At 40.9% G+C, this 12,824-nt stretch overlaps 1 protein-coding gene across 1 annotated transcript; it reads left to right on the forward strand.

Moving 5' to 3' along the window:
* The first annotated feature begins 5,446 nt into the window (after positions 1-5,446).
* Positions 5,447-8,585, forward strand: LOC114573578 (adhesion G-protein coupled receptor F1). Its single transcript, XM_028605853.1, has 5 exons — positions 5,447-6,499; positions 6,664-6,705; positions 7,170-7,220; positions 7,312-7,372; positions 8,445-8,585. The coding sequence occupies exons 1-5, from the start codon at positions 5,447-5,449 to the stop codon at positions 8,501-8,503; spliced, it is 1,266 nt and encodes a 421-aa protein (XP_028461654.1). The 3' UTR covers positions 8,504-8,585.
* The last annotated feature ends 4,239 nt before the right edge of the window (positions 8,586-12,824 follow it).

Consider the following 12,824-nt stretch of genomic DNA (forward strand, 5'->3'; position numbering starts at 1 on the left):
CCTTCATTTTACAGTCGAATAGTGGCTAGAACGGCTCCGGGTCAAACGTCAATATGGAATGGATTAATCTGCGTTATTTTTTTTTACGCATTATTTTTTCTCATATTAATTAATCGAAATTAACGCGTTATTTTGACAGCTCTAATTTTTACTAAGGAAAATGACAAACAGTAACGCACATGACTTGGATACGTAACTTTAATCTGATTACTGGTTTGGAAATAGTAACGCGTTAGATTACTCGTTACTGAAAAAAGTGCTCAGATTAGAGTAACGCGTTACTAGTAACGCGTTACGTGGCATCACTGGCGGCCACTCACTAAATTAATCCAGAACTCGTATATCATAACACCTCTTCCTTAAAGGTACAGTCCCTTGGTGAATGTCTCTTTCAGTCTTACTTGTGGGTCACCACAAGTGGACCACTGGAGGTCAGCCAAAGCAAGAGTATTCCTCTTAAACTGCTTAGTGGGGCCATTTTAGGCATCATTTATTTTATTAGGTGGAGTTTTTACTAGAAAGTAGTTCCATGATTTGTTAGACATCTAGCTAATACAGCGGGGCGACCTCTAGCTCACCCAGTAAGAGTGTGCAACCCATGCAGGCTTAATCTGATTCTCCACTGGGCGTGTGTGCTGCATTCCGGTTTTGTTCCGTTCTCCGTCACGCGCCATACCACACCAGGAACGTCTCAGAAGCGGAGCATCTTGCCTGCCCGATTGGCAGATTTTATTGTCTCTACAAGTACTTTACAGAACAATCATGTGTTTATTAAGCTAGTATCGACCTTCCACTCCAAGCACTCCTGCAATTAAACTCCATGCCTTCTCTTTTCTGGTGTTGTCCTTAAAAAAAGATCTTTGGTGTCTATTATGCTTTTGTTTTTTTCAAGATTAATCTCTCATTGTCCATGGTGTTGTAAAGTAGACATAAATGATATGGGGGGGTGGGGGGGTGTCTTTTAGTAAATTGACTGGATGCTCTCACTGTTTCACTTCTTGCGCGGCTGTCTGAATGGCCCGCAGCTCGCATGCAAATAGACCAAGCACATATATTTAGCGGCTTCACGCATGCTTCTGGGACGCACTGTGGGGCTGGTGGAATATCAAGCATTGACTTGAATGTGCGATTCCTTGCAGGGGTTGCGGTACCTCCCGGAAAGCACCGCAGACGCGCCTGGTGGAACATAGTGGTTAGTCCTTTGCAACTGCCTGGGTTTGAATCCAGCCTGTGGCTCTTTACTGCGTGTCATCACCCATCTCTCTCCCACCTTTCACTTTCACCTTAAGTGGTTGTATGTTTTCTTACAAAAGGAGATTTACACACAACCTGAACAAGCTGAAAATTTCATTAGAGTGTTAGAGCCCATATTTTATGTAGTCTTAATTTGGGTGGTCATTTACATTTAAAAAGGTTGCAAATCTAGTTCTTCAAGTAAATTGTAGCACACCACAGTCAACTTTAATCAAATCAAATAAAATATAATAATAATTAAAGCTGCAAGCAGCGTTGGACGGGCCCTCACTCCTCCCTGCACGTCGGGGTTACTGGCGGAAGCCGCTCCTTGCGGCCGTGCATTTGCACAGCACTCAGACACACAGCAAATCATCACCAATGGAAAGGGAACTCTCTGCTGAGTTCAATGATATCTCACACAAGACTCTTCCTTAAATGGGTCACCAGTTATGAAAAGGGGGGTGGCTAAAGCATAGGGGGTGGGTCAAACCATGGCCAATCAAAAAGGAACTATCTGCTGAGTTCAGTGATACCTCACACAAAAGTCTACCTTAAACGGTGCAAAAGTCATAAAAGGGGGATGTAGCCTGAGTAAGTGGGCGTGGTTAAAGTATAGGGGGGCTCAATATCACATGTAGACCACACATTATAAGTGTCATGTAAATCGGATGTTTGTGATATAAGGCTGATTTCCTGTTGCCAAAAGTCAATTTTGGCCTTTAGAATTCCTCAGGCCTGGACCCTCGTCAAACGTGAGAAATTTTGGGCAGATATGACACAATAGTTACAACAACTTCTTTGTTCATTGAGAAATGCTCAAAATCGCCGCCACGCTCACACCGTTAGACAAAAAGTTGTGCTCGTTTGCATCATTGAGGTCTTTAGACAGAGACCGAATTTGAAGTCCATCGGATGAGTTCTGTAGGAGGAGTTCGTTAAAGTATAGGACCTTGACTTTTAGGTCTACTTACTGTTGCCACTAGGGGTCGCTATGACTTTGAGCCAATATCGGCATGTAGATGTCCTCAGGGTTGGACTCTTAGGAATTCTGAAACGTTTCGAGCCAATTGGACAATGTACACTCAAGTTATACCCATTTCCTGTTTTGATGGCAAAATGCACAAAATGGCCGCCCTGCCACACCCCCGCCCTATGACGAAAAGTTTTTCTTTTAATAACTTTTCATCTTTAAGGTCTAACGATGGCACAGACACAATTTGAAGTTGATTGATTGAAATCTCTAGGAGGAGTTTGTTATGTGTATGTGGAAATAGCCAAAAATCGCAAAAATGTCAAACTTTCAAAATGGCATGACATCCTGTTGTGTTAAAGGAACACGCGACTTATTGGGAATTTAGCTTATTCACCGTAACCCCCAGAGTAAGACAAGTCCATACATACCCTTCTCATCTCTGTGCGTGCTGTAATGCTGTCTGGCGGCTCCAGCGGCATCAGGCCAGCACAGAACATGCAGGTGAATGGTTCCAGTAATCCTACTGCTCCCAATAAGTGACAAAATAACACCAACATGTTCCTATTTACATGTTGTGATTTATATAGTCACAGCGTGTACAAAAAACAAGGTAACATGAGACACAGCCGTCTTCTAACTGTAAACAAACCGGGAACTATATTCTCAGGCGGAAGAATATAGTACTTGGGCGGAGTGATATGCTCGCAGCAAGCCTGTCTGAGAATATAGTTCCCGGTTTGGGTTAGAGGGTTAGAAGATGGCTGTGCCTCATGTTACGTTGTTTTTTGTACACGCTGTGACTCTACAAATCACAACATGTAAATAGGAACATGTTGGAGTTATTTTGTCACTTTTGTCACAATTCGGAGAAGTAGTCTAGTTGGAACCAGTTACCTGCAGGATCTGTGCTGGGCTAAGCTAATGCTGGAGCCGTCAGACAGCGTTACAGCACGCACGGAGATGAGAAGGGTATGTATGACTTTTCTTACTCTGGGGGTTACGGTGAATAAGCTAAATTCCCAATAAGTCGGCGTGTTCCTTTAAGGTTATGGCTGCAGTGAGCTTTTTTGTACGTCTTGACATGTTACATATGTGTACCACGTTTCGTTCTGCAGGGGCAGTTAAACGTACTACAGGGGCAAAATTTTGTAAGTTTTGTAGGGGGCGCTAGCGAGCCAGTTTTGTGCGTCTATTCCCGACACCCTTAAAATACGTACATTTTCACCAGGCTTGATGCGACCGCCATTTTTTTTGAGTTTTTGAGTATGTTAAGCCCCTCAAAAGGCGATTCATTTGCCGGAAGAAAGAATGAAAGAAAGAAGGAAGAATTCCTTCAGTTACAATAGGGCCTTTGCCGCTGTCTGTGCTCGGGCCCTAATGGACCTTTTTCACAGCAGACATTTTGACTTGTCATAGTAGGAAAAGCACAGCCGGAATTGATAACCTTAACGATGGTTCAATTCCATCAAGTGTACCAGTAAGCTATTTAAAAGCAACCAACGTTGCACAAGGTGCTGTACAGAAAAAGTAGAAATCATTTAAAACATTCACAACATCTAACATTTAAAATATGAAACAGTATCACAGTAAAAATGATTGCACAAAAATGTCAGCCTCTGCTAGGAAATGCCAAAGAAAAAAGGTGGGTTTTAAGAAGAGATTTAAAAGTAGACAGTGAAGAAGCCTGTCTAATAGGCAGAGGTAGCTCATTCCATATTTTTGGAGCTGCCACAGCAAAGCACGATCCCCTTTAAGTTTCCGCTTTGTTTTAGGAACACTCGGACAGGTATGATGGGGCAAGACCATTTAAGGATTTAAACACAAGTAAATTAATTTTAAAATGGATCCTAAAATGTACACCTGTGCTTTTCCTACTATGACATGTCAACATGTCTGCCGTGAATATAAATAATAAAAATGAAATACATACACACACATTTTAAGTGATATATTACCAAGATATGCGTATTAAATATACCCAAGACACATGCAATGATCATGTCATGCAACTGCTGAATTAGAGTACCAGCACTTTTTTTGTTCCAATTCAGGCATTGCCTTTAGGGCATTTCAGGGGGTAACAGTTAAAGATGAGAAGCGAACTGCTACCTGAACATTGCTCAAAGTTTAGACAATCCATGCATTTTATGTCATAACTCAGAGTACCTCGCACTGGTGCAGCCAAACCATTTTTTTCCATCACACACTCAGACAGTGTACAGGTTGGCTGTCATAAAGCAGTGCAGAGCTGCAACACTAGCAGCGGAGGTGAACAAAATACTAGAGTACAGAGAAGAAAGGATTTGACCTAGTTTAATGTACTGAAACCGACCCATTAAAGACTACCTCGGGGGTGATTCACATGGTGTCGCACTACACCAGGACTGCGCTACTGTCAGTTGTCAACAAAATCGCAAAGTATTTGGTCAAACCCAATGCACCTGTACCTGGAGTTTGACCTTGCATTTACAAAGTTTACACATGGAAAAATGTACGTTGAATAAAGTTTTAACAGCTTGGATTTTTCTCCAAAATAATACTCATCCTCTCAGAAACATTTCAAATATGCTGTAAGTGGCTAAAGTTATTTTAATTTGATCCTTGAGATACTGTGTAACACTTTTTTTCTTTTGTTCTTTTAAATCTCACAGAACTTGACTATCAATTCACTGCCAACATTCTTGAAACTACTCAGCGACACCACTACTAACTTGAGTTCCGCCGTGGTTACATCTCCTGCAAACATTAATGCCACTGTTGAAATACTCAAGAATATAGCCAACTTGAATATCCCAATAAATGAAACTTTAATGACGGTATGTGAATTATTTTGCAGAGGTTTACACATCCTTAACAATATACTGCATTACACATTAACTAATATCTTCTTTCCTTTCAATTTAGGATGTCCTTTTAGTTGCAGGTGTCCTCACCACAAATGCAGCAAAAGAATCATGGAACTCTCTAAACAACAAAAGTGCCCAAAACATCTCAGTAACAAGTAACAGCCCCCCAGCTAATAGCGTCAGCTCAGATCTACTGCAGTCTCTTGAGAAAATAACAAAAATCCTTACCAATGATTCTTTTAACATTGCAACACCGTCAATTCTGTTGAACAAAACCATCCTCACGGACAATTTCAATGCTGACTTTGCATTCTCGAATTCTTCTGTGGGGGTAGTCATACCTGTCGCTAATGGAGGACACAGCTCCATCGCTGTGCTGTCATTTGCCTCAATGGATAACGTACTCCCTCCACGAGATATAACCAACTCAAGCGTCAATGTCATCAATGGGAGAGTTGTACTTGTTTATTCCAATGGAAGCGTCAATAACGTTTCATTCACATTTGCTGTCAAAAACAATACTCTGGGGAACCCTAAGTGTGTTTTCTGGAATTTCAGCCTCTTTGACAATACCGGGGGATGGGACAGCAAGGGCTGTGCGTTGGTACGCAACACAAACAAAGCCGTCACCTGCAACTGCAACCACCTGACGTCGTTCTCTATCCTCATGTCACCCTACAGTACTGGTAGCCTCGTGCTGGATTATATAACCTACGTTGGAGTTTCCATATCCATGGCTTCCTTGGTCATATGCCTGATAATTGAAGCTGTCATATGGAAGAAAATAAGGAGAAACAACACATCTTACTTGCGTCATGTCTCCATTGTTAACATCGCTTTGTCTCTCCTGATTGCAGACATTTGGTTTATTATTGGGGCGGCTATTTCAGATGCTGAAGAGATAAACCAACCAGCGTGCAATGCAGCTACATTTTTTATCCATTTTTTCTACCTGGCCCTGTTTTTCTGGATGTTAGCCTCAGGTCTGCTGTTACTCTACCGCACAGTCAATGTCTTTGACGGGGGATTGTCCAAAACAACTCTGTTGGCTTTTGGATTCACTCTGGGCTACGGGGCTCCTCTCGTCATCGTGATCATAACTGTTGCTGTAACTGCACCCAAACAAGAATACATCCAAGGAACTGAAGTTTGCTGGCTCAACTGGTACAAATCCAAAGCTTTACTGGCCTTTGTGATCCCTGCGCTGGTCATAGTGGTGATAAACCTTATGATCCTGTTGGTGGTGATATTCAAAATGTTGAGGAGAAGGTCAGTGGGAGACGCTGTACAAGCAGCTGAAAGGCATGTTCTGGTTGTCATTGCCAGGACTTTGGCTTTCCTCACACCATTCTTTGGATTAACTTGGGGTCTGGGAGTCGGAACCATGACCAATCCAGACAATGAAGGAATCCTAATTGCATTCGCATTTTTTAATTCACTGCAGGTACAAATAGAGTTTGTCTATTTTACTATTAACTAGTTAATAATTCTGATCAGTAATATATAGTATACTGTGGTGAAATGATTATATGGATTGTGATTAGTGAGTTTGCCTTTTGTCATTGAAGCTCTCTTAGTTGATGCCACTCTGTGTTTCTTTCTTTAAAGGGTTTCTTCATACTTGTGTTTGGAACGCTGCTGGACAAAAAGGTATGTACACTGAACAAAATTATAAACGCAAAACTTGTTTTTGTCCCCATTTTTCATGATCTAAGGGGCCTATTTCTCTCAAATATTGTCTAAATCTGTGTCAGTGAGCATTTCTCCTTTGCCGAGATAATCCATCCACCTCACATTAGACAGCATGATTATTGCACAGGTGTGCCTTAGGCTGGCCACAATAAAAGGCCCCTCTAAAATGTGCAGTTTTACTGTATTGGTGGTGTCCGGGGGGGTCCCTGAAAACCAGTCAATATCTGGTGTTGGGGTTAGGGTTAGGGTGCATTTTAAAAACATGCTAGTGTGGATGTCTTGCTACAGGTACTAGCGGGACAGTGACATGTGATTCAGAAAGTCCAGTTTGAATTATATATTCTGCACAGCAATTTTCAGTTGTTGACCCTTTAAAAAAAAGTGTTTTATTGACATTAATGTTTGAAAATTTTACTTTTAAGGTGCGGTCAGAAATCACAATAAGGTCACAAAGTTCCAGAACCGGGACCAGGGTAAGAACAGCTTTCTTGGCAATGTCACTTTTGTTGTTAGCAGTTAAAGAAGTGGTGGTGATTCATGTTTTTGCTTTTATTCTCATTTTAGAGCACCAGCGCTGGAATCTCAAGTACATTGGGATTTTTCCGGAACTGGAGAAGAGGAAGAGGTAAAGCAACAATTAAGATAAGAAAGAAACAGAAGATCACAAGTTAAATTTCTTAGTGCTGGTGTAGCGGTTTTATTAACTATGCTAGCGGCCCATGTCAGTTGGTCGGTCGGTCAGAATATCAACAACTATTGGATAGATTGCTATGAACTTTTCCACCAACATGAATATTCCCAAATTATAGGGAGAGATAATCCTTTTCTCCCCATGCAACACAAACATCAGCATGTTGATGTCAACATTGTAAGCATGGTAGCATGCCAGGCTGTTCTCATTAACTATTCGTACATAGTGCTACAAAAAGTGAAGCACTGTAATTTATATTCATATTTTATTGCTGTATGCACCACAGTGACTGCTGCTGTATAAGACCACTGTGGTCCGTGTAGGGACGGGGTTGGGGGCCGATGTCTATGTCATAAAACACAACGCTTTTAAGCCAGGGAGCGGTGTTCTTGTCTAGGGTTGGGTATCGCTTGGATTTTTTCCAAAACCGGTGCTAAAATGTTACTTTTCAAACGGTCCTGGTGCCTAAACAGTGCCTGAACCGATACTTCTTATTTATTTTTTTAGTCTTGCTGTCTTTTCCCGGACAAAAGACAGCAAGACTATCAGGAAATACTCTGTCATGTCCTGATAATGTTTTAATCTTAACTAGTTGTTTTGGTGCCTAAACTTAACTCTCGTCGCTTCTTGACATCCACTTTTTGTCCGGTAAACTCAACTGCCACGGCCGCTGAAAGGACCGTCATCTCGTGGTGCAGCTGTACCCGGCTAAAAGTCACGTTTTATCGGCTAATCTCAACTAGCAACGGCCTCTGAAAGGACCAACAGCACACGGTGTAACCTTTTGTCGGCTAAATTTAACTGGAAAGACGCCTGATTTCGTAGGATATCATATGAATTGGTGTGCATACGTTTTTGTAGGATATCGTACAACAGCTCAAACACTGATCTGCCAAAGTACAGCCTGCCAAAGCGGTAGACTCTTAGTCCTGTTTGACTATCAGTTGTTATATTGTTTTGCCACAGACTGAATCACTTTGTTTTGTTGCTGGTTTTTTTTCCCCAGACGGTTACAATGTGTCATCTGCTGCCTCCAGTGGAGCTCACTCTGGCGTCAACATTTGATGATCTTTGCAGACAGCTCGGGTCAGTCAGAATGACAACCAGCCAAGCAAACCAGCTGTTTCACACATGTTCACCCATGTTCAGCCAGAGTTAGAAGTTAGAAGTAGTATATAGTATTGATGTTCGATTTGAAGTATATTGTAACATCCAAGAGTCAGGCTTGATTTTTGGAAAAATGAAGATTCATACAGTAATAGTTTGACTGAGTTTTGACAAAAAGAGTTTGTATGTACGAAGAGCACATAGAGAGGATAGATTTTCTATCTGATGTCTTGGAAAAGTGTGTGTGTGTGTGTGTGTGTGTGTGTGTGTGTGTGTGTGTGTGTGTGTCTTTGCGGTAAGTCACATACATTATATTGAAAGATTACACTTAGGCACTGTTTTGACATTTAAAAGTATTCATCACATCATTTTCAAGCAACAAAATGTCCAGAAAGATGCAAAATGTCTCTTGGCTTGGGTTTACTTTGCCAATCAAATCAGTTAGCCAAGGCTAGGCTGTCTTCCACGGATCTGTGAACTTGCTTACTCAAGGTGTGGCATCACAATGACAAATTGACTTGGACAGGACAATCAGTCAAATAAAATTCCATACAGGTAAAAGAAGTGCCAGGAAATACCCAAAGAAAATATAAAAAGATCCTTTTTAATATGCAGCCTGTGCTGCTATTTCAGTATGCAGAATCCCACTGATAACCATGTCCCACTCTTCTCCTCTCAGATCTCAACATAGTTCTGTGTTCCATTCAAGTGAATGAGAAAGATGTCCAAACTTTTGACTGGTACTGTACTTACAGTATTGTACAAGTCCTCCAAACCATACAATGATATCGGCCATTTATTACTACTCTCTAATACGACTCACAGGAGCGTTTCATAAATTAGCGCCCCTAGCGGTAACAAGAACTACCACCTTATATCTAAATGCTTACGGTTTAAAACACATGTGAAACGGTCCAAGTTTGGTAAGGTTTAGGCACAATAACTACAGGGTTATGTTGACGCACCAACACCAATTAGTTAAGTTTAGAAAAAGATTGTGGTTTGGGTTAAAATCAGACACTATTTGACTTCCTGTTATGCACTTGACGCAGAAAATGACGTAGCTCAGTTTTTTCCCTAAAGTTATTTTTTTTTTTCTTTCAAATGTGACTCTGAACCCCTGTTTGGATTAGAAACTTGTTACTGTCATACAATATGACCACAGTGAGTGTGTGTGTGTGTGTGTGTGTGTGTGTGTGTGTGTGTGTGTGTGTGTGTGTGTGTGTGTGCGCACGTCAAATACTACTTGACTTTCAGTGTCTATTTTATGCAGCAGCATACTGTAGCACACTACTGAACAGAAGCCCAGCCACATATGCAGTCTTTTAGCTGTTTGTGATATGGATGTTAAATGGATGTTATGGCTCTTCTTCCTCCGCACGAGGTTCAACATGGACTCCGGTATGTGTTTTAGTCTTAGGCTGAGGTGGTTTTGACAGCCATGTCAGTATTCATGTGCACAAGGGCTCGGCAATAAGAGCGTTCTGTCATTTTACTAATTTGTTTTGTCCGAATGAAGGATTTCAAGCAAACTGTATTTAAAAACTTCCGAAATGAGTTCTATTCAAGACATGTAAAGGGATTGATATCATGTAATGCATAACAGAAGAACACAGTTCATTGCATTTAACATTTTGACTATTATATTTTGAGAGTTTTACCTGTGATTTATACTTATATATATACTGGTGAAATGTCAATATTGATATCAACATTGAGGTATTATGTATCGCTAGACCTAAGAGCATTCGTTTGGGAAGAAGTGTGCAGATACCCTGTTAATGTGTTGTAACTTTTGTTGATCAAAGTTATTTTTGCTGTATATAGTTTGTATAGCTTGGCAGTGACAAACAAAGCAAATAAGATAATTTGCATTCAGCACACTTATGCAAAACAAGTCTTCCACAAGCGTCTGGCACACTCCTATTATAGTCCTTCTTTCCAGGCTACCACAGGCTACATGAATACCCAACAAACTCAAGTTATTTACTGCATGTGTAGAAATTGCACAAAAAACAACAACTTTCTTATTGGTTTTCAGCACCTTACACATTTGAGGTATCTTCATGTAGTTTTAAATTTTTTTTAAATGTGCTGTAAATGTTGTGTACTCTAATTGCATGTTGCAGTTAATATATAGTATAGTGTAGTAGAATCTGTACAAGAGCACATGTATCGCTTCTACATGAGATGTGTTTGATTAATTTGTATCTGTGATTAAAATGAAATCCTTAGAAAAGACCCTCTAACCTTGTATGTCGCTTCCTGCTTTACCAATATGGCCCATTATTTTGCAGCATCCTAAAAAAGCTTTGTCTACCTGTAAATGTTAATGTAAATCTTAGAGATACAGCTTTCTAGTTTTAGGATATCATCAGTGTGGAGGTATGGTATGTGGTTGAAAATGTTAATAGGCCACATTAAAGGTATAGTGGAGGATTTTCTTTTTCCGGGTGGATCATCAAGACTATTGGTCCTAGTTGTCAATCATTCTGGTGATATGTTTACGTCAGGCCGTCGTACGTGCACGTCCCGAGCTTTCAAGTGTATATGTGTGGTGAGCTTGAACTACAGTTTCAGACATTCATTGAAGCATAGAAGCTTTTGGGAGAATATAGTTCACACGCTGGCGTGCGCTAAAAGCACAGGTTGGGCTTCCCACTGATGCCTCAGTCGTGAAGTTTCTACTCCACAGGTAAAGTTTGGCTATCTGGAGAAATCCATTTAAAATCACTGCTAGTAAAAGTTGATGTAAGCTATGATTAGCGATGCTAGCCCTGGCACAAGTCACGCACCGCGCAAACACGGTAAACATCTCAATTTGTGAAAAAGTGCAAATCTTCTTTTGGAAAGTAGGCTTGTATGAGCCATGCCGATAGCAACTTGTAAACAGTGCACTCTCGTGCACACGTTTAATAGGCGTTCCCTCTTGGGAGCAGGCAGAGTGTTGCGCATGTGCATTTTTTCAAAAAGTACAGAGGGCGGTTCTTTTCTAAAATTCGGGACCGTCAGTAAACAACACTGGCTATGGCTAGTAGGCTAACTTAACGTCATGGATCCCTCTCATGGGCGCCGAAAATACTGACCACCCACGTGTGCCAGACTGCCAGTTCATTTTTACGTGAATCGAAAATTAAACACAGCAGTTGTGGAGCGTCTGTCATAGTGTGATTGGTTATGTCGGTGGCATTGATTCTTAATTTCCCACGAAGCTGATCACGGTTACGTGCCAGTTAAACTTTTCATCTCCAATCCTGTCTGTAGCCTATTTGTGAGAAGTGGCGCTGTCCTGGCTTTATTACGGCGTGTGTCTTCGTGTCGGCCGCTGTCCGTAAGGTTCTGAAATGCAAACACTTTTTTTTAAAGGGTGTGCGCGTGTGAGCACCCACGGAGGAAAACATAAATCGGCGCCTATGTCCCTCTGCACAGAAAATAATAAAGTTTGGCTATAAGGATTAGCCTACACATCTGACCAGGCAACAAAAAAAACGAACGGCAGTTTGTAAGGTCTGCAGTACAAACATTTCCGACGTCAAATTTCATCAGACACTTCAAATCGGGAGAGATTCGGGTTCCACTCCCCATGTTCAGCTGAACCACTATTTGGACATTTGTGATGGACAGAAGAATGGCCAAGTTTTTGGCCATGAATAAGCACACCCTCCCCTCTTTGTTCAAGGTGGCGGTAAGAGCGAATAAAACTAGGCACACATACACACACACAACACAAACTGCTCTCTCTCTCTCTCTCTCTCTCTCTCTCTCTCTCTCATAAACACACACACATGCAGATGTAAGTATGTGAATAAAGCTAGGCACACATACAACGCACTTTGCACTCTCACACACACGCACATTCACTCACCAATATTAATAACTTTTCACTCACTCTTTCTTAAACACGCACACATTCACTCACAAATACACTGTCAAATATCAACATATACTTTCTATTCCATGTGATAAGCAAAGGTGGTGGGATTCAGCTACTCCTAAAGAATATGTTTTGTTCTTTAAGAGAAGGAAAGGTTAAAGGATGTGTTTCTGTCTCATAAAAGTGAGGCATGTTTGAAGAATATTATTTGACTTAGGAACCATTATACTTTAATTGTTTGAAGGAATTTCATGATTTAATGTCATGTTTGAGGCATATTGAACAATGTTGATTTATTGTTGGCGTAATATCAGTTTTAGGCTGTGATTTTTTTATCTGTGTTAATTTAAACTCTTCAGATGTATGTGGACGCAATGTCTTTTGAGTAAAAAATGCAAATAAAAC

Source organism: Perca flavescens, chromosome 18 (assembly GCF_004354835.1).
Source record: "Perca flavescens isolate YP-PL-M2 chromosome 18, PFLA_1.0, whole genome shotgun sequence".
NCBI classification, from domain to species: Eukaryota; Metazoa; Chordata; class Actinopteri; order Perciformes; family Percidae; genus Perca; species Perca flavescens.